At 41.3% G+C, this 23,172-nt stretch overlaps 1 protein-coding gene across 1 annotated transcript; it reads right to left on the bottom strand.

Annotated features, from left to right (window-relative positions):
* Positions 1-451: 451 nt before the first annotated feature.
* Positions 452-21,468, bottom strand: parvaa (parvin, alpha a). The gene is made up of 13 exons (XM_069162981.1): positions 21,226-21,468; positions 14,654-14,743; positions 14,437-14,507; positions 13,838-13,940; positions 11,752-11,892; positions 8,283-8,398; positions 8,102-8,160; positions 6,492-6,511; positions 6,314-6,375; positions 5,651-5,719; positions 5,060-5,161; positions 1,883-1,955; positions 452-1,256 (listed from the first exon to the last, which is right to left on the bottom strand). Exons 1-13 carry the CDS (start codon positions 21,359-21,361, stop codon positions 1,180-1,182), a joined length of 1,119 nt encoding a protein of 372 aa, XP_069019082.1. The 5' UTR covers positions 21,362-21,468; the 3' UTR covers positions 452-1,179.
* Between the last annotated feature and the right edge of the window lie 1,704 nt (positions 21,469-23,172).

The raw sequence follows: 23,172 nt of genomic DNA, 5'->3' as shown, positions 1-23,172 counted from the left end.
TAAAACATCAACACACACACTCGTTTCTTTTCAAAGTGCTACTGAGGAATGCGTGAGGGAAAAAAAGAAAAAAGAATTGAACCTTTTCATCCATTCAGTAACTGTCTTATCTATTTCAGCGTGTGATGGGGTCAGCTCCGATTCACCAGAGCTTTTTTATACAACTTCTGTAGCAGTCAATTTAGCAGAGAAAGAAAATTGCTGTGGAGGTTCGCTTGTCTTTCTCTGCGGACAAAATTGGAACCAATCTGACCCCCAATTTTAGTTTTTGTTGGAAAAGCATTCCTCTTTGCTTCCATTGAGAGGCAGGAAAAAAAAAATAAAAAGCAGCAACATTCAGGGACTGAACTATCTATTGAATTTAATGCATTAAAACATAAATAGACGAGCGACAGAACGGACGTGAGGTTGCCTTGAAAGTATAAAAAAAACAACAACAACAACGTACTTTTAATATACTAAGTCGAATTTAATTGGTCTTACAGAAAAGATGTGAAACATGTCTTCAGAATATGATGCATATAACGTATCTGACAGAGCGATGATGCACTTAAGCTCAAAATAAGCGACATTTTACAATATAAAACGCAAAGAAAGCGAACGGCTGCTGAGAAAAGAGTTTTTGGTCAAATATTTTAAGTGTTCCTCTTGCGCGTGTGAAGGAACTCTGGAGCGTTAAGACGACATCGGGAGCTGACGGGGATGTCACATTTGTTTTTTTTAAAAACAGGCACTTGCGAATAAAAATAAAGAAGATCGGAATGAAAAAGCTGTCAAATCAAGCAGGAAAAAAAGTCTATCAAAATGTACAATAAATACAGTTAAATGTTTCATTTTTCCGCATTAAAAAGATGCAAGTGTTGTTATACAACCTACCCCTTCACGATATTTATTCAGGGTGATAAAAATAATATTGGCTGTTATTTAGATCGCAGACGTGCGTAGGACTTCATGGCAGTGTCTAATTTACAATAAAAAAAAAAAAAAAGTCAAACAAGCCAAATGTCTTCGCAAAAAAATACAATTGTGCGATTTTATCATCCAACAGGCAAAATTGTGATGCATGCATTCAGTTTCAAATGGTTTTCAATGAATGAATGGAAGGAAAAATATATATTTTTGCTGCTCGGCATGTGGTCCGTGTTTTTAAAGTGTTTCCTCTCGGCTGCACGTTGATGCTCAGTCTACGTTCCTGTACCTGGAGAAGAGGTTGTAGAGGACGCGCAGTGTTGATTTCAGGTCGCAGTTAACAATATCTGAAGGGAAAGAAAGAAAACAAAAAAAAAGAAAAGAGGGAGAATAGAAGAGTTAAATGTAGACATATATTACAGAAATAGCTTCAATGTGATCTGTATATTAAGTAAAAAAAACTTACAACACCGAACACTACAGTGACTCACTGTCGCCTCTGAAGGTACAAAGTGGAATTACAAGACGGGACTTAAATCTTATAAATTACACCTTTAAGCTGAAAGACACTAAAATGCTCCGTCGAGCTGAAGGGAACTACGAAGCGGGAGAATAATTATATATATATATATATATATATATATATATTTAAAGTGTAACCTTCAGTGCGTCACTATTTCCCACATACAGTATTGTTTCAAGGCTCAAAAATTGTTTTCATTGTTGGTGTTTATTTTATTTTTCTGAATTGTATTTATAGATGTTTTAATACGTTGTTTTATCGTTCCAATTTTAAGTCCGTCGTTTTGTTTAAGCTACATTTTTCACAACTTTCGCATTTCAAAACTTACCGTTTCTGTTTGTCTTGCTTGTTTTTTTTTTTTTTTTTTTTATGCGTGTGTTGTTCTCTGCTTATATGAAAGTTGAGTTAAAAAGCAAAAAAATAAAATAAAAATAAAAATGGAGCCCTTACCCTCCGGTCTGGGTTTGGGTCTCTCCAGACCGCCGTCCTGCATCAGTTCAAAGGAGAAGGACACGTTGTGAACCTGCAGACAGAGCGACGAGGCTGTTAATCATCCTACGTCCAAACACACATAAAGACACCAGAGACGATCAATCTGAGCAGCGACGTGTGACGTCCAAACACACAACTGATAACAGACCGTACGCTCCGGGTCGATTCCTCGGCACGACTCTTGTTTCTGGGAGACGGCAGCTGCACAAACACGCCGCTCCCTCGTTTCATCAAAAAAAAAAAAAAAAAAAATATATATATAATAATGCTGGACCTCCAGAAAAATAATAAGTAGGAGCGACTTCAGCTAGCAAAACCGAGATAACTCGTGGGGACATTTTATTGGCCGAGATATTTTATGAGACGGGTCGAATGAGAGTCCGTGGAGGCTTTTCGGAGTCGACCTCTGGTGGCCACTCGGTGGTATTGCAGCTGAAGGCACTTTCTTCATCCGCCTCATTTTTCAGACCCGGAAGCTACGAACGCTTTTATATCCAGTCTCCGCGCTTATCCAAAACATGGCGCTTTCCCCGGGTCGACCGTTTACAGGTGATTTTTTTTGCTGCATTTTCGACGAGCAGAGAAAAACACCTCGGTGAGGAAACCCTGCGAAGCGATCTCGGCCAATCTGAAGGGAGGAGGGGAAACCAGAAGGAAGAGATAGAAATAGTTGAAAGATGTTTTCTATTCTCCGCCCATTATGTGTGTGTGTGTGTGTGTGTGTGTGTGTGTGTGTGTGCCCCGCTGTGAAGTACTAAAAGCTTCGCCCGACAAGGGTTTATTGTGTGCAAAGCGTGACCTTCGGCCGTCTGATACAAAGACGAGAGGAAGAGCCCGGAGTTGAAGGTCCACCGAGCAGAGAGAGGCAAGGAGTGCTTTTCTTGATGCCTTGTGCTACTTCTTTTTTTTTTTTTTCCACAGCCCACCCCTGGTGTATCATCGATGGGCCATCACACACACACACACACACACACACACACACACACACACACACACACACACACACACACACACACACACACACACACACACACACACACACAGTAATAGAGCTGAGCCCCTAAGCCACTCCAGTGTTTCCCTGTGCAATAGGAGATTACAGATGCTGTGGGTCTGGTGCCTGTTCTTCCAGGCCAGGAGTGTCTGTACGTGTGTGTGTGTGTGTGTGTGTGTGTGTGTGTGTGTGTGTGTGTGTTTGTGTACATTGTAGCGCCGATGCCCATTTTTTTTTGCTTCGCAGCTTGGCAGCGGCCGCTGGCCAAAACCCAAACAAAAGGCTACTGTGGTGTCTCCGCAGATTGCCTGTTCAGAATGCCGTAGTACTACAGGAGGCCAACGGAGAGGAGAGATGGCTCCGCACTGAATGGGGCCTCCGGGGGAGGGGCGGGAGAGAGGGTGGAGGGGTGGTGGGGGGGGGGGGGGCGCATTTATCAAGCCATCGAGAGCATAAAGAGCCTGGCTCCGGGTGCACGAGGCTCCACAGACACGGGGAGTATCGGTCTAGGTGCGTTTCCTTAAAAGCGGAAGTCAGGATGGGAAAAGACGGGGTCACGGCCGTGTTTCACAGAGCGCGGACAAATCTGGAAAAAAAACAACAACAAAAAAAACCAGGAGCAGCATCGACGCGGCGGAGCAGAAGACGTGGAAGTCAACACAGCCGGCTGATCCGAAATACGACAGGAGAGTGCCGCGTTTGAGTGTTTTGGTGAATTTGCAACTGTTCTCCAACAGGTGAATTAAAAAAAAAAACACAAAAAAAACCCAGCAACAGCTTTTTTTTTTTTATTCATCGGGAATAACAAGATATTCAATCAACAACAAGGAGGAAGAAACACAAGACAGCAGCGTTTGTTTTGTCAGCAAAAATGAACGTTAACCTGTCATGTTCATCGATGTTGAAATCAAGAACTATGACGATTGCTTCTTTTTTTTTTTTGCCAGTGAATCAAAACCAAACGTGCCACACTGAGAAATGAATTAAACTTAATTAAACTCACCGACAATCTACCAACGTTTAGGACGCCGCGACAAAACTGCTGCTGGAAGATGCGTTTGCAAAAAAAATAAGCTAAAGCAACTTTATTAAGTTGTATGTTGCAAAAAGTAAGTTCCAGGATTCGTGTGCAGTCGGCTCTCCAGATGTTTCTCCAGATGGTTTTGCTCAAGATATTTATCATCATTTGACCTTTTAGCTGCTCTTCTCCAGAACAGTTAGTTGCAGTAATGCTAATGGTTGGCGAGCAGCCACATTTTTTGGGGGGGAAAACTGGATTTTCTGAGCCGAGTCGGCCTTCCTGCCGAGCAGAGCAGAGCAGAGCTCGTGAGAACGAGTAAACTGAGCCTTTTCCACTCGCCGCCCGGTCGATGGGAACACCGGCTGTAACCGTGACAACTGTGTACACAACAAAGATGGATGCAGCTGCAGCCTCAAAATATTTCACGTGTCCTTTGCGTTCCTAAAATTTCACCGACAAAAACTAGATTAAATGTCCTTGTTTACTTAAAACGGACAAAAAGTGAAATGACTCAAACTTGATTGAAACTAACGTAATAAAACTGAAGATAAAGTTAACACCGGTAATGTAAACGGATGTAAAATGAAACGATGTCTGTGTGATGACTTGCGGCATTAAGTTGAGAATGTTTACGTCCACAGTAAGTAAAAAAAAAATATCAGAAACTGTAGACATTTTTTTACACGAGTACCAAAGCTAAAATGGATGATACAAAAAGTCCCTCAGTTTACCAATATGACAGCGAACGTATCACATCATTCAATTCAGCCATTTAATCCCGTTATCATTCATTGAATTTAGCCAAACAAACTGACCAAACATGTATGCAACAACAATAAAACCAAACTGCGCTCGAGACAGGCTGAAGCCTCGAATTATATTTGAACATTAGGAAATACTTAATACTAAAATAGAGACCATATTGACGTGATGTATGAGCGCCACGGTATTTATTATATTCAAAAACAATGATCTGAGAGGTTTCTGTGGACATTTTGCGGACACCGTTCAGCCAAGAGGACACCAGCTGTTTAATGATGTGGGTTTTTGTTTTTGGTGAGGCATTCATATGTTTTCCAGCTCATTGATGGGATGCAGAAAAAAAATAATCACACTTTACCTTTTGGTCAAAGTTCTCTGGTGTGAGAAAGAAGTTGTAGAGAGGCACGAAGTATCCTTCCAGCAGCCCCATCAGCAACACCAGATAAACACCGTCTGCAAACTGAAGCACAAAAACAATACGGTCCGGTTTGAAAACGCGAGACGCCATCTTCCGTTCTGACTTAATTAAAAATGAAAAACACGTTGACCTGTTTTTCATTAGCAGAGAACTATAAAAATAAAATCTAATTTCGGCCAAAAAACATCAGTGAACGTCAGCGTTTCAGTTTTCAAACCAAGACAACGGTGTACCTTCAAGACTGGATACCAGTGGAGGGAAAAAAAGAAAACAAAAAAACCACAGGAAATATTTTTATGATTTAGGTGAACTGCCCCTTTAAAGGTTTGACAAAAAAAAAATTTTTTTTTTTAAATGGTTGTGCTATAAAAAAATTAAAAAAAAACTACGAGTAAATCTTAAATACATGACATTTTACTGTATTATTAAGGATCTTTCCTTCAGCATCAGTATATGTTGTTCAGTATCACATTATTGTGTGTGTGTGTGTGTGTGTGTGTGTGTGTGTGTGTGTGTGTGTGTGTGTCCTACCTGTGTGTCCAGTTCGGACACCTCCAGGTTGAGCTTGTTCAGGTGTTTGTTCACAAATGTGATCAACGTCTGAGAGAAACACAAAGAAAAATGTCCGACCCGGTCAACAACCCAAGATACACAAACGTCTGCGCACACGGATCGACACACGTTTTCTCAATTGAATGGATCTAGAGAGAAAGATAAGAGTCAACAACAAAACAGACAAAAAACAACAACAACAAAACAATACAAAGCATTTCCTGGCAACCATACTGGAGCTAAAATGGATAAAAACATACCGAATATTCTTAAACTCAGAACTTAAGTGCATCTATGATACAGGCGTTGTACAATATCTAATGTCTGCACAATAGTTTAATGCTTTAACAAAAGAACAACTCAAGGTCTTTTTGCACTTAAAACGGTGGTAAACTGATCCAAACACACGCCACGACAACCTTTTTTAAGCTTTGTATTTTTCATCCTGTTACCCGTCTAAGTAATGATAATTAATGACATTAGCTGGGCAACCGTGTAGACTAAAACCTGGAACATGAGCCGCAGTAAAATGGACTGTTAAAGGATTTAAAATTCACATGTCCGGAGTTTTTATGCGTTTGGATCGAATCAGAGAGACGGACACGGTGGATAAATCTGCCGTCGCAAAACAAGCCTCAGTACCTTTTTGACAACGTTCAGCTTATCTGGAGCGTGGTCGAACAGGGTGTCGAAAGCATCGCGCTCTGTGGACAGCAAAACAAAACAAAACAGAATTATTATTATTGTTTTTTTGTTTTTTTAAAAAGCCACCAAAGGACATGGAAACGTTGAATAATTCCTCTTGTTTATGAAAACCTACCATGTCTGCCAGAGAAAGCCCTGAAAGAGAGACAGAAGGGAGACAAATTGTGTCAGCGACACAAATCAGAGGCAGTTTGTGCTTATTGACAATTTCACACTCGGATATTTATAATATAAACAAGAGCACAAATAAAAGAGAAACGCTTCCAATTCAATCGCAGAGGAATGTCGAGGAACGGAGGGATTAAGTCGCCAAAAATGACAACACAATAATCATAATTTGATTAACAATAGACGCGGGTACACCTCGGGTATTTAAATAACCTGGGTATCATCGGTGGGACGCTCACAACGACCACATACTACAGCACAATGCAATAATCTCAGCAGGACAAGACTGCTGCTGGGTATTAATACAATGAGTGAAGACTGAATATTTTCTGAGGGAACGGAGGGCCTCCCGTCTGTTATTACAACGTTAGCACTTTGGAGGATGCTGTTGTTGTTGGACCGGGTCAGGTGGTGTTTGGAGGGTTAGGGGACACTGCGGCGACAGCGTCCCGGAGGAAGAGATATCGCAGTGGGCAGGCCAGCAAGAAATGGCACGCACACGCACACGCACACACACACACACACACGCACACACACACACACACACGGAAGCACTCCCACACATGTTCATGGTGTAATCTGTGATGGCAAAGGCAGGCAGGTCTGGGCAACGATCCTGGTGGTGTGGTAATAACCGTATTTCCACTGTGACCATGTCAGTGTGTGTGAGCCTCCCTGTGTGTGTGTGTGTGTGTGTGTGTGTGTGTGTGTTTTATTAGCAGTCTATCCATCTACCATGACAAAATGCGTGCGCTTGTGTGTGTTGGCCTGCTGTTATCTCCCTCGTTGCTGCTGTCAGGCTGCAGGACAGCCTCACAGGGAGACAAAAAGTGTGTGTGTGAGAGAGAGAGAGAGAGAGAGAGAGAGAGAGTGTGTGTGAGTGTGTGTGTGATTTATAAGTGTCTAATTCTTCAGCTAAGGGTGCCATCACATCTCTTGTTCACATACAATGGTTGTCTATTCACCACCGAACAATATTTCCTCTAAAAGCCTGTGTAAAGGACAGAAGGCTGAATAGAAATTCTATTTACAAAAAGCAAGATATTTTTTTATGTTTCACGACCCACCACGCTCACGGATGCTGTGAGGGCCTGAATATTAAACCTCAATAGTAAGTACGTTCATTCAATAGAGCACCTTTCACTGACACAAAGTGCTTCACAATGATGACGACAAAAGAAATGTTAGAAACATTCAAAAGAAACCATACAATCATCACAAACAGACCGTTGAAATATGACAACACGAGGTGAGACCATAGACTGTACCTAAAAGTGGTTGTAGCACCAAAAAGATTCGGTTGACTTGACTCCACTGGTTGCCTGTTTGTTATTTATTTAATATTAAACATGTCGCATGTTCAATTCAGACCAAATTTAGCAGTCAACCTCCTCGGGTGCCTAGCAACACACCCACCAAGTTCGAAGCAGGTGGGATGACCGATTGTCGAGATATCAAGGAACAAACATACAGACAGAACTTCCTGCTATTATCCGTCAGCTGTGCACACAGGTGTTGTGAGGTGAAACCTGAGTCACTGTAGTGCAGCGCACTTACTCCGTGTTGCCCGTGATCTCCTCTTGAATTTGTCTGGACTGAAGGATGCCCTCTCTTTTCTAAAAGACATAAAAAGGATTCATTCACAGCAGCGGAGAATAGTCTTAGAAAACCGACATTATTAATGCAAGTAAAATCAACACATACTTTATATCAACTCTGAACTGAAAGTGACACCCACCTGGACGACCACCACTTGAATAGAAACGTGGTCTGGCAATCTGATCGGGGCTCGGAAGTGTTGCGACAGCGCCACCAGCAGGTGCAGGATGGCGACTATGCTCTTAGCGTGGACGGCTAACGGGAGGAAAAGAAGAACGGCAAAATAACAACAAAAAAAAGACATTAGTCAATGCAACAAATAATATGAATGATGCAGACGAAGTAGTAGCAGTATTAATATTAAACATGTCGCATGTCCAAATCGCACCAAATTTAAGAATCAACATCCCGGGGTCCGCTGCGACACACCCGCCTAGTTCGACATAGATGGGATTACCGATTGTCAAGATATCAAGTAGCAAAAATATAGACTGAAATTCCTTTCATTATAGTTTGATTGTAACGTTTCACTTTTATCACTGTTTTCGGGCATTTAAAGCTGACAACCATTTATGCATCTGCTTAGTTTGGACATTTCTTGACTAACCTTCTAAATTCGCTCATGCTGATTTCATGCCTGCATGTGTATTGAGTTTTGTAAGCACAGTATTTGCCTTCAGTGCGACCGATTTTGCCAAGAAATTGAAATTTTCTACCCTTTTTAAATAAAGGACAAAGATGCCAACATTCAAAATGAATGTGTCACCTACTTGCTGCTGTTTCTAAGAAAAACTTTAAATCTTTTTCCTTTATACTTTTCAATGAATTCCATGTGAATATCTCGTGTGTTGGGATGCCAAATAAGTGACATCTTTTTTTTCTTTTTTTTTTGTGGATCCAAGGAATTTAGAATTAAAAGTTTTATGTGGCAAGGTCACGTTTCTTCACTTCAAACGCAAGATGCCAAAAGTTGAATTGAAAGATTAAAAATGAGTGACAAAAAAACAAAAAACAAGCTTCATAGAGACAAAAAGGACAAAAAAAATAACCCACATCATTTTGGTGAGTGTCTGCACTACAAAGTCAAAGAACGTGTTCAGTCAGTGTCATTAGTCATCTGAACAACAAGGATTTACCTTCGGAGAGACAAAACAATCAGGATCAATTAAGTGTCTTAAGTAAGTCTTTGATGGTACCTGGTGGCAACGGCAAATCATAGAGAGAAAGCTAAAAGCTGCCATAAAACCTTCAGGTCCTCACTGCACACGAGGAGCCTAATAGGTTACATCAGAAACAAGGTTTTTTTTTTCTTCTTCATCTTCTGCAGCCTCTGAACGGGGGATGAAAGTCGGGACAAACAAAAGTGAATTGATTTAAAAAGAAAGCTCCTGAAATACAGGGACGGCAAAATCAATTACATTCCACGTTATTCACTGCGCTCCTTAGCATTTTTGAAGACATCTCGCACCAATAGCTTTTCAAGGACACACTTTCTACCAGAGGCCCATTTAAGCATGTCTGATGATTTGGTTTGAAAGAAATTAATTTGATATGGTCTTTCTGTTGTGCACTACTCTCACTAAATCAATTGAGTTCCCCATCTTAAAGCTTTTCTCTGGGTCTCCATCATGACACTTATTTGTCTACCTTCCTCGTACAGTAAATCTGCTCTACTATAAGAGACAGTCTCATATCTCGTATATGCAGCACTCTGCAAGTTTTCTGGGCACTTTCGACGTTTAAATTCTCATCCATCATGACATACCACCGGGGAGGGAATTGGATCAGTTGTTCTGCAGCACGATCACGACTCTGAACATACAGCCGGAGTCAAAACAATCTCAAAAGTCCATCTACGATGACGAATTACCCTTCGGGGGACAATCGTCATCGTATTATTTTGGGGGTTCCGGCATTGCCAGTGGATATCCGGGCCGAGACTTCTCCTTCAATTAGCTGGTTATTGTTTACGGTCTGATGAGTCAAAGACCAAGTAGCCAGTCTCTGTTTAAAGATCAAAACCACTACAACAAAGAAAAATTAAAAAAAAAATTAGGCTCGGAAATTGTTTTTCGGACCCGGACTGTTTACCTGCGTGCTCAAACGCCATCGGTCAAAACACCAAAATATTGGTATCCTGCATTTGTTTCTGAATCTACAGGCAACGGGACAAAAATATTTGACAGGACATGAGAGCCAAAAGAACCATCCTAAGCAACAAGAGGAGGGAGGAGTCCTGCGACAGATGGTTCGATCGCCAAAGATCTCCGATCTCAACATCATCACGGAGTCGGTCGGGGACGCGAGGAGACACGCCGACGCAGTTTATATCCACACGAGAGCCGCGGAAAATTTTCCAACAAGCTTTGAACAACCTGAAGCCAACGCCGGTGACACCACATATTCAATTCTCTATTTTTTTTTCTTCTCCTTATTCTTTACCGCACACGTACGACGTTAATTGACGAATATGAATGGCATTATTTCTCGAAGCCTTCTCACTTTATTGTCAGTGCCTCAAAAACTGCAGCGCGGTACCGTAGCTTACAGCTAATGACATAACCGATAGGCAGTGTGTGCTGGGAGCCGGAGAGTAATTATCATTACTCCCCGTGTCGGATAAAAGCGTGCCATCAAAGGAGAGACGGAGCGCTCTATTGACGTGCACAGCGAGCTTACAGCTCAATAAGAAAGCATATTAATCCAACGGCAAGACGAGTACATTCAAACAGAAATCCTTTAAAAAGCCTCTGCGCGGAGGAAGGAAGCAATAAAGGTCACGCTAAAGGCTTGATTCTTCATTCTTGAATGAGATATGAAGAGCAGATCCTGCCCAGACCTACTATTAGGCATGCTATTAGGATGAAAGTGTAGAGGGAAATCTGGTTTGGCCAATTGTCCCAATTTTTATATCCACAAATGAAAAAAACAAACACAAAAAAAACATCTAAATATGTCATTTTGATGAGTATTTTTTTTTTTCCCATTTGCAAAATCAAACACAAAAGCTACAAGCCTGTGTAATACTGTGCAATTCTAAAAGGCGGCCCGATGTTTTGCCCGTGTCTCAAAATACTGATTCTTTGTACGATCTCAGCTACTCGATGTTTAGTCTTTGTTGTTGCTAATGATTTTTTTTTTTTTTTTTTTTGGTCCAATCTTTTACATGTTTTTCTATTTTCTTCTCAATGCTGTTTATTACTCCCGTGGCTGCAGACACACATCCTCCCCCCTTCACTTCTTCCCCCCCCCCCCCCCCCATGCGCCCCCCACAGGAATTAATTATATCTTATCTTTACAAGTGTTGCTCAACAGCATATTGTGTTTCAGAACACTCTTTCGAACGACGGGCGGCCAGATGGTTCAATCCTCATTTCAACTCCATCAACTCTAACTAATAGATGGAGATAACGGTGTACCGTTTCATGAATTTCACACGCTACGGACTACACGCTGAGATACACCTCACTATTCTGTGCACTGGATTTATTCTTTTTTTTTAATTGTTGTTTAAAGCTAATCAACATGCAGAACAATATTCATTAGAAAACAGCAAGAAGCACGGATTGCACGATTGTATAAATGAGCGGTAAAATTCAGTTCCTTACAGTCGACGTTCCAGCGGATGTTCCTGGTGGAGAGTTTGAGCGAGTCGTTGATTCGTTCCAAAACCGTCTGCAGCTTCTGTTTCTGGGCGATCTCCGACTGGGTCACCTCCGCCACGTTCAGTTTCTCACCTTCCAGCTTTTCTACAACACAAATGAACACACACACACACACGAATATGATTACTTTAAGACTTAAAGCGATTCCACGCAGTTTTGTTTGTAACGTAAAGTTGCTCCGGAACCAATATTCAAATATTAAACTGAAATATAGGAAATATTGAAATTAATTCAACATTGTTTCATGTTTGTTGAATAGCAAACTTAGCAGCGTGTTTGGTTGTTGTTTTAAATCAGTATTTAAAGCATTTAGTTCAGATTTATTTACTCTGGAAATCTTCCTGAGCTCGACCTGAGAACCAATTACAGATACATGACCATAAAAATCATTCACTCAAAACATCTATCACATACACACACCGTACCAATTCAAACATTCACAAATATTATTCAAATTATGGGCTACAGAAGCTTTAACATGCAGTCCGATTTATGTCGCGTGTCGCAAGCGCGATAATACACGCACCCGAGAAAATCGTATTAATTCACGTGCGCAGAAATGAAACTGCCACTAAGTCAACAGAAGTCAACTGGACACGTGAGTCAAACGATGAAAGTGTGTTTCCGCTCCAGTAGAAAGTCACCGTGGCCGCTTTGTGCACTTGCTTAGCTCTGCACAGCGGGTGGCGTTTTTTTCTTCTTCTAGCTCTCCCTTTAATGTTATTTCTCACTCACAGCTGCCTGCGCGATTCTCGGTTATTGAATTTGCGCGCGAGGCCTCGTATCGCGCGGACAGCAGTTCAAATCTGCAAGTGCGAAATCATATAATTTGCTCGCGAGCACGCTTTCTCCAGCTCGTGACACGACAAAAACACACAAAAAAAAGAAGAAAATCCAATGACACACTTTAAAAGTCTTCCAGAGGAATGTGTCTGACTTCAGGCTCCGGCAGCGAGCTGCACAGTTCTGTGAATAAACCCGGTTCAAGAGTTGGTATGAAGGGGAATTCAAAAGCCGATCTCTGAAGTGATCACGGGGGTTTGCGGATATTAGCTCTGAACTCGGCTAAGAATGTCGAATATCTCGGCCACTAACGTGGTAAAAACGTATAAATGGAGACTGCGGTATGCCGACGCCTTCGATGACCGGCCAACCTTTTTCTTATAACCCACAGCGGTGAGTGCGATAGCTGTCTGCACTAATGAATCTGTGGCAGACGTTATTGGCAGCAGGAAGAGCATAACAAGATATCTCTGTTATATAATGCAGGCAGTGTGTTGGACCATATCATATTTTGATGTAATGTAAAAGAAGCAACCGGTTCTGTTTGGGTCGCGTTTCAATTTTTTAAAAATATTTTTTATATACAAGACAGGCAACCTGATGGCCAAGTGGTCAAGGCTCATAACACGTGGGTATAAAATTCCCTCAGCAGAAAATCTGCAATTAAACTCCCACGTGGCAGGATCTCTGTTGCATGTCACCCCTCCCCCCCCTCTTCCACTCCCCCCTACATTTCCTGTCTATCTGCACTGCACGATCTAATAAAGGCAAAATGGTAAAAAAAATAAAATAAAAAAAAATAAAAAAAATGGCTTCAATTTTTGTGAAACCTGATTTTTGAAGAACAATCTACTGTTTTGTCAAATTACCAAGTATTAAATACATAATGCTGTACTGTATCTTTATTTTAAATATTAAGACTATCGGGTGCATGAGGGACCAATGACGTGCTCAGGTGAAATGCACATTTTGCCATTTATAGTTCAAACCACCTTTATAATTAAACAGCGCCATCAAATGCTGCCTTAAATTTGAAGGAAGTCTTTTTTGCAAGTGGAGCAGGTGCCATAAAAGATGGTATCATCAGCATAAAAAGTTTACCGTATGTTTAAAAAGAAATATCCGTGAAAAAAGGAAACAGCAGTGGGCCCGATATTGATCTTTGTGGGACACCTCAATCAGGCCAAACGTGAAACCATCAGCCACAATAGTTTGAAATCTTTTCTCCATAGTTCAAACTTCTTACCAAAAAGTTTTTGCAGAACTTGTCCATCGTACAGATCTTCAGCCAGATCCTTCACAATGATCCTCTCCCCCACCAGGACGTCGTTGATCCAGTCGATCAACACCTACGAGGACAGAAATCAGAGCTCAATCACGGTTTAGAATTTTATGACATGAATTGATTTGATCATCTGTACCACGTATTGACAAAGACGTTCGTTTTGGTCGAAAGGCTTTGAGAGTAAATACTGGAAGTTAATAAATAGCAGAACTCTATGTTTAACTCTTTATGTCTGTAAAACGGATTTTTAAAATCCCATTTTTTCCGAAATGAAATTTTCCCCCAAATTTTCCCGGCAAAAAAAAAACAACAAAAAAACGTACATTGCAATTTTTGAGAAAATCTGCCGCAAAAATCCAGCATTTTCGATCACGACAATCATAAAAAAAAAACTTCGTGAATTCCTGCGTAACGAGCTGCGCTTTAAAACCGACAAAACCTAAAAACACCGGTTGATATTTTCACGCTTTGCTCCAAGTTCTTGGAAGATGCAGAAACAATAACTCCGAAATAGATTCGACGTAAACGGACGGCGGGTTAAAGAAAAAAAAAAGACAAACCTTCATGAGCTCCTGCAGTTTGCGGTCGTTCTTGGAGTTGGGGTCCACCATGGTGCGAACCTCGTTCTCCTCTGACGGAGGAGGGAAAAGTTAACATCGCAACTCGCGCAAAAGAGCGCACAAACAACGCATAAATTAAAAAAAAACATAATTAAAAAGTGGTAACCAGCTGACCGTATAATCTCTGCGTTACGGAGCACGTATGGTTTGCGTTTACCTAGCATGGTGTCTTCGGGGTCCAGCTCGTAGTGCGAAGGGCTGAGGGGAAGGTTGATGGCGTTGATCCCCTCCTCCTGAAGCTCAGACACTACCAGAACAAAAGAGTACAAACACGTTATCGGATGAAGTGTAATCACGCAAACTACGTAGCTGTCCGGCACGAGGTGAGGACACTCCCTAAATATGTCTTTTTTTTTTAACTCCACCGGTGGACATTACCTTGTTCTCCACTTCATATACGTGTTTATAGAACTTTTACAATGACAAAACTGGCATTATTTGTTTATAGTTTTCATATTACTTGAAAAGGCCAAAAAAAATAAGAACCAATTCTTGAAGTCACAAATATTTCAAAAACAGGTTATCGATTTATAGCGTCGTTAGAGAAAAAAAACACGCGACATCTTCAGATTGCTTGTTTGGTTCAATCAGCAGTTTAAAATATATCAATCTGGGATTTCACGCATTTTTTGTGATTAAATCCATGAGCATTTTTTCCATTTTGCAGCGGATTTGCTGGAAAATTGCGACGTAATTTGCGCGGTATTAAGCAATTTTTTTTTGCAGTAAAATTGCCGAATTTTGAAAAAAAAAAAAAAGAAGCGGCGTTATTTTTTAAATTGTAAAAACGACACAATGCTGTAATATTTTCAGCAGAGCTTGTATTGACGACATTTTTGGACGGACTGATAAAAAACAAAAATGTTTATCAATCAGTGTACTGAGACGCAACAAGAGAAAATCTGCAGATCGCGTTTCGAAAAGCTGGAGAAGGCGAATGTTTTCCTTTTTTTTTGTTGAAAATGGACAATTTGATCATCTTAAGAGCCAGAAACGGAAAACAAAAAAAGCGACGCAACCAAACCCCGACGTACCCGACGCGTCTTTCCTCCGAAGCCAAAATCCCTTCATCCATGTTCATTTGAGGCGTTCAGTAGTCCGGACAACGTGAACCCACAAACAGCCGTTGGCGAGAAGCCGCTCGACGTCACGCCGACAACGGAGCGTTGCCGCTTCCTGCTTCTCAGCGGGCTTTTTATTTTTTTATTTATTTTTTTTTATCTGGGCCCAGCATGCCGTTCTTTATTAGCGCGTCAAGGTGCCCGAGGAGGGCTCGATCTCCGCCGACCTGCGCGGCGCGTGGAGCGAACATCCTGTTTTTCCTTTCTCTGCCTTTCGCTCCGACAACAACATCCTCTCAATCAACACCGGAGTGCTTTTTCGCGTCCGAGCGCGTCGGCGTGGCGACGGATGAGAATGTTCCCATGGAGACGTGCGATTCTCTAAATGAACCACCCGCTTCCTCGACGACCGCCGCGTCTCCGGTCGACCTCGTAAACGATATCGTTACCCCCCCCCCCCCAAAAAAAACAACAACAAACAAAACAAAACACACGCCATAACTCTCTCTGCTTCCTTTTCTTTCTTTTGTTTTTTTTTAACCTGACAAATGAAGCTGAACAAAATCACGAAGCTTTGTTAAGACACACTCGCTTCGTGTGCGTCGGGAAGACGATGACGCTCGGGACTATTTGTTGTTGTTTTTTTTTCCACGAAAGTATCGTGAAAAAACATCGATAATAACAGCGACTTGGTGCGGAGCGGGAACGTCCTCTGAATGAACGAGCCCCGCGGTGCCCGACGGACGAATCCCTTTTCAGGAAACTCTAATTCCGCACATCGCGCCCTCGAATCGTCATTAAAGATGTCTCGAGTTGGACCTTTAATGAAAAGTAAACACAAGAAAATACGATCAAAGTTGAGTTCACAGCAGCTGACTAAAACCTGGAGAACGTTTACCGAGGTTGCCGTGCCGATTTTATTCTGTCCCGAAGACTCGCGTTGAAATACATCCGAGATGAGCGCGACTTTCGAGTTCAAGTTTCGAATTAAAAACAAAATGTTTTCCGTGCGATGCGGCTGAGATTTGGTTGCTCATTGGTGATGCCTGATTTACCGGCCAGGTGGAAAGCAAGTAAGTGAAAACCGGGGTTACAAAGTGGTGCACAGCCAGCCCAAAACTCACCGCGTGAAAAACAGCGACGTGATATGATGATTTTCTGAATAGTCAAATAGTTGTTAAAATATTTTACAAAAATTGATGATTTTTTTTTTTTGGACTGAAGTCCGGTTGTAATGGTATACTCCCGTCACAAGGTGGCGGTAACGCACCTAAAAGCTTTCCGCCGGACGGAACTCAACCACCGCTGCAACTAACAGTTCAGGGAAAAAAAACAAAAAAAAAAACATTGGACTTCAACGTCGTCGCACTTAACTGCCGGCGCCGGTCGCTGATCGGTCCACCCTTCGAGTGAGCTGACGTTAACGCAAACAGGGGCGTCCAGACGGGAAAAACAACAACAACAACAACAACAACCGCGTGAATAAAACACAAACGCGATAAAATAGTGAATAAGAAACTATTTGAATGTGAGATTTAAAACAAGCGAGCATGATGTTGGCGTCTTTCATCTGCGAAAGCTTTTTTATTTTTTGGGGGGGCAGGAGGTGGAAGCGGGGTTTAAAACGTCTTGGATGAACTCGTAAATTCATCACGTCAGCTTCTCCGACTTTACGTTCCCGCCCGAAGAAGCAAAACGATGAACGACAACGTGAAAATAGTGATGGAAATGGGAATTTCAGTTAGTTTCGTCGAGCTGTGTTTTTTTTTTTAATGCAGATGAATGGAAACGATTGTAACGACGGTGCTAAATGATTTGCGCTCAAATAATCAGCATCGAGTCCATTAAGTGATAATTGAGACGGGTTTATTCAGATCGGGTCCAAAACTGCAGCTCAACAAAGACGCGTGGAAAAAAAAAAGGAAAAAGGGGAATTCTCGTCTTTTAAGAGAATTTTTTTAAATGGCCGTTATTAACAGGCAGAACAATTACTGCGAGCTTCAACGTACATACGAGCAAGTCAGCCTTGAAAAATGTGACTATTCTGTCATTCTAGGTTGAGAATTTTTGAGTTTAATGCATCTAAGAAGTGCAATTATTGAGCTCGAAATCTGAGTCAGAGAATTGAAGGAACTTTCTTTTTTCTTTTAAACTGTCAGGGCCACAACAATTTTACTGTATTTTTTTTTTTTTTAATCCAAGAAAAAGTTGAATCAGACAAAAACGTAGAAATAAACTGAGGAGGTTTTGCTTTTCTGTGAGACATAAAGCACGTCTACAAATTGGAAATTATGGGCGCGTTGGACATTAAGTTGGGACGTGAATCTTTATTAATCTACTGCAATTTATTACCTTTTATCAACTTCAGTACTTTTTTTTTTTTTAAGCAGACAGAGTTGACCAACAATGTCATAAAAAAAAAGTACAAAAAAAATTGCTATATTTGTATAATAAAATATTGATAACTGATATTGAAAAAAAATACATGCGGAGTATAAACAAGTGGCCCGTAAAAAGTACTTTCAGATTATGGGATTGTTAAGGACAACTCGGTGCTGCATCGCAGCGAAAGAAAGAAAGACGGTGCGAAAAATCCAGAAGTTTAAGACCTTTTAAAACGAGTGTAATTGGCGAGGACTTGACAGACTTCTCGTCGGTAGGAGTTGCGTTGCGGTAACACCAATTAGCGCGCTCTCACGTTACTGCGACCGTCACCGCCGCTAATTTAAAGTCGGGCGCGTTGAAGGCCGCGCGGGGTGTCGAGAGGAAGTACGGCGAGAGGAAGTGTCGACTCTCCAGCTGTGTTTCCACGCGCCGGCGTGTCGGTGCAGATTTTTTTCCCCCCCCGCAAAGTGTTAAAAATATTGTACAAAATTTTTTTTTTTTTTAAATGAATAAATGCATATTTCATTTAACGTCAACACAAGCACACTGGAAAAGATAAAAAAAATTAAATAAATAATAATAATAATTTAAAAAAAGCGTCCTCCCTCACCCGCTTCCGCTGTCATAAGACGAGGACGGCGTGTCCGTCCGCTTGGTTCAATAAAGGTTAACAATATATATATAAAAAAAAAAAAAAAAAAAAAAAAAAAGCCGCATGCCGCTCGTGGCCGATGGAACATATGAGGAAAAAAAACAAAAAACGGGGCGCATGCTGATGTCGTGTCCTACCTGGAGGGCAGAGAGCTCCACAGCCCATGTCTGTCTGTCTGTCTGTCTGTCTGTCTGTCTGTCTGTCTGTCTCCGTCCCCCCCCCCCGTCCCCCCAATCTCAGGCATCCTTTCCTGGCTTGCAGGACCGCCTTCTTCCCCCTCCGCTCGTCCTCCGCTCATCAATTTCAACGGTCTAATTTCACTTAAGATTCATTTTTCGGGGGAATTTGCTCCGTTTTCATACAGAACGGTAAAAAACAACAACAACAACAAAAAAAAACCCAGCCTCTCCTGGCGTCGGAGCCGTTTCCTGCGTCGTTGAGGTGTCAGTACTAGACGCTCTTAAACACCCCCCCCCCCCCCCCTCCAACCTCTCTTTTCGTCCCCATTTTATAGCTCCCCTCCAACCCCCCCCCCCCCTCCACCCCCCTCCTATAAACGTCACGCCGACTCAAAATTTATTTACTGATCAGCCGTGAAAGCGACCCGCCCCACGTTTTTCTTCTTCTTCTTCTTCCATCAAATCATCGAACACGTCGCAAACAACCTTCACACACCGCTCTGTGTGCACATCTATACATCCGTGTGTGTGTGTGTGTGTGTGTGTGTGTGTGTGTGTGTGCGTGCGCGCCAGCGTTAATATAACGAGATTGCGCGCATGGCCTATATGGACACAGGCGACATAAAATGGGGGGGCTCAGCTGTGCAACAGTATCCCGACTGATAGAAAGTAATCATCCAATTGAAAGAGACCTTTGTCGTTCCATGATACAAAAAAATAAAAAAAATAAATAAAAATAAACAGGCCTTCAACAATGAATGTCATCTGAAGCCGGTTTGGATTTCCACACCCATAAACCGCTTTTGTATTTTTTTACTTATAGCATATTGTATTCTTGGTCGTTAAAGTCCAACGTAGGAAAAGTTATTAACGCGTTACGAGGGAAGGTGGGACGAACCGAAGCGTCCGCGAGCAAAGACGGTGAATCGCTATGAGCTCCGAGAGCTGATGTTCAGTAACCGAGTCGGACATTTTTAGACACTCTGCACTGAGTCCAAGTTACTTTTAGTAACTCTAGTTCTATGCTGATTGTTGGCCAAACTAATAATCCAAGGATTTATTTTTTTAACTTTTCTTTGAGACGCTTTGATACCGGCTCCAAAGATGGCTCCGGCCTCCATAGACTCCCATTTAACTTCCCTCAAATTGAATAAAAAAAAAAAAAAATTCCCCTTGTAGAAAATGATTACTTTCCACCCGAAAGTCGTCGTTAATTAGATAATAGGCCTAAAAAAAGGGGCGGAGCGTTTGGAGGCTCCTCCCCCAGCACGTCCAAATACGGTCACTTATGGCTTCCAAAATAACAAGACGGCGACAACCAAGTAGCAAGTGTGCCAAGAAAAGCCAAAATAAAAGCCCGTCATCGAAATGTCGCAAAAGAAATTGAGATTCAAAAGACCGGTTAACGTTTTTTTTTTTTCAGCCTTCCATTGTCAAGATTTTGGTGATCTGGTGGCCTCCACTTTCTGACAGTAGCGACGCCTCACATCCAGAGATGCTCCATTTTATACAACAATTTATTCGTAACCTCTTCTTTTTTTTTTTTAAATCAGCTATAAATCAGTCCGGTCGTTGTTCTCTGGCCTTTATGTCCCGTTTAATGGATGTTTTTTTTCCTGTGAAAATCCAAGTAAATCAGTTGTTTTCTGAAGACAACCGAAACCAGCTGGATCCCGCGCCGACAACCGTCCTGATGTTCGGCTTAAGCTTCCGCAAAATCCTTCAGACGAACCCGAAACATCTAAATGCACTTGAGCTACCGCGCCTTTAAAATGCACATTGCTTATTATACATTTGAACTCTATTTGTGTTTAATTTGATGCATTTTTTTTTACCTGTTTTCTTATGCGCTCTCTCATTTCTTCTATACATGTTCCTTTATATCTCTTCTTATGTAAAACACTGCATGTCATTCTCTTGCTGCTACTTTGAGCTGCAAATAAAGTTTATTATTATTATTATTATTGCTAAAAATATACATATATTTTTTTAAAAAGTCTAAATCCACTAAATAAAAGTGACCAGAGTGACTAAAACTCGGTCAGTGGGACCAGAGGAGGATTCTGGTGGTGGAGCCCAGCTTCCGGTCGGGCTTGTGTTTACTCACCCCTCATTCCTCACTTATTACACCAGCTGCGGATTTGATACCTTACATGGAGACGGGACGCAACCCGCGGCCATTAAAAACACACAGAAGACACCACATGTTGCCACTTTATGCTGCTTTTTCTTTTTTCTTTCTTTCTTCTTCTTTTTCTGAAGCTGAATTCAAAGTAGAAAAAAAAAAAAAGTACTCAACGTGTCGGCTCTCTGAAGTTTGAGTTGTTAAAAGTTTGTGCAGGTTATTCGGTTCAAATGTGAAAATATAACTCCGGAAAAAGAGTTTGATATCAAAATGAGCCGAATATAACTGAAAGCTGTTTTTTTTTTTTTTTTTTTTTTTTTTGTTTACCTTCTTTGGCTTTTTTCCGTCTGGCCAAAGTTCCACCGAGTTTCCCCAGGAAAGAGTCATCTTTCTTTCTGGACGACGGAGACTTGGGCGTCGGGGACTTCGGAGAGGACGGAGACTTCTGAGGCGAAGACGCCATGGTCGTCTACAGCGGCAGTACTTTAATCCGGAAAAACAAAACAAAAACAACAGGAAAATGTCCGAGTCGACGTGGATTCAGAGTTGGTTGAGAAAGTTAAAGTTGGCAAAAAAAAAAAAAAAAAAAAAAAAATCAGTGTCCACTCCCTGAAAGCGGAAACGGAATTCCCAGAGTTTTGTTTTTTTCTTCTTCCCGGAGAGTTGGTTGGAGCGGAGAGAGGGAGGGAGGGAGGCCGCGCCCTCCGTGGAGGAGGGCCGGGGACGGGCAGGAGGCTGCTGCCCGCGGGAGGAGGGAGCTTCACGGCGGAGGGGTCCGAGAGCTGCAGGGCGGAGGGGTCACCTGGAGAACCAGAGGGGAAGAAGTAATTAAACAAAGATGAACGAAATGCGTCACACCATTATTACATGACGCACTTTTCTTTTCTCTTGTTCTTCAAGGTTGTTTGTTTTTGTTTTTCAAAATTTTGTTGGCATGTTGCCTATTTTAGATATAGATAGATAGATAGATAGATAGATAGATAGATATACAGGTACAGGGTAAAGCAATACAAAATGACAATAAACATACAGGTAGTAAAAAAAATAAAATAAAATAAATATTAAAAAAAAAATGCACATTATATATAAATAAAAATAGAATAATATTAAATTAAACTAAACTAAATAAAACAATATAAAACAATTATTTCACAACTCAAAAAATAAATCAATAAATTCATATCAACTGGCCATGCTTACTTATATGATAAAACTTAGAACAACAGGCTCTTTGTAGACTTGGGAATCACAATAACCTACAATATTATTGGATTTATTTAATTTTTTTACATTTTCTGATATGTTAAGTATGACATAAAGCTATTGTGATAGGCTAATTTGTGACTTATTACATCCTATAAGCTGCAAATTCATGTTTCAATACAGGAAAACTTCATCAGCGTGTCTTATATAAACATTTTCAGTCTAGTCATTATCCGAATTCAAGAGTTTAAAGGACTAAAAAGTCACAATTATCTATCTACATGTCAGGGACTGTTCAGTGAAGGACATGAAATACGTAAAAAAAGAAAGACGTCTCCACAGTGATTCATTTTCTCTGGCTGAAGCAAATGGACTCAAGGAATCCACACTGGATTTGTCATCCAAGAAAATGACTTTGGGTCAGAAGAAAATGTAGAAATTACAGGGGAGGTTTGGCTTTAAAAAGAAACTTCTTTCTACTAAAAATAACAACGTTGGACACTGTGTGGATGTGTGACCTTGTTGTTATGGTGATGCTCCTAAAAATGGGAATCACCAGAGGCCCCATGATACGATGTTATCACAATACTTAACTCACAATACTTTTTTTTGGAAGAATTTTGCTTTACGCCGAGTATCGCAATAATATATCCTGTAATTTATTGCCTTTTATTAACTGCAAATTATGTCAAGTTTGTTCATCTATCGTCACTAATTTTTATTGCATGAAAGCGCGATTGCGAAGCCGACCTATTGACCAACATTAACACAAATCTGTCAAACGTTGCGTGCACCTCACAATGTTTTCATTTATGTCGATTATAAAATATCCATTCGTAGCGTTCTTCTATTGATACGATATTGATTTGCGCCACAAAAGTTTTTGCGTTGGCAAAATATCACAACGCTGTCCTATCGATTGCCTCGCCCGGCCTTGGGGGCAGTCTCTGATTGGCTGAGCTGCAGATTCAGGGGGGCGGGGCCTAATGAAGAGTTTAAGAGTGAGGATTTGTGTGGCATAAAGACAAATATATTCTCATAGGGAGCTCAACAGAAAAAAAGATGCAGCCA

Source organism: Embiotoca jacksoni, unplaced genomic scaffold (genome assembly GCF_022577435.1).
Source record: "Embiotoca jacksoni isolate LCO1_2020_lvr unplaced genomic scaffold, fEmbJac1.0.p SCAF_3, whole genome shotgun sequence".
NCBI classification, from domain to species: Eukaryota; Metazoa; Chordata; class Actinopteri; family Embiotocidae; genus Embiotoca; species Embiotoca jacksoni.
Note: the sequence above shows the minus strand (reverse complement) of the source record. Positions and strands in the feature narration are given on the sequence as shown.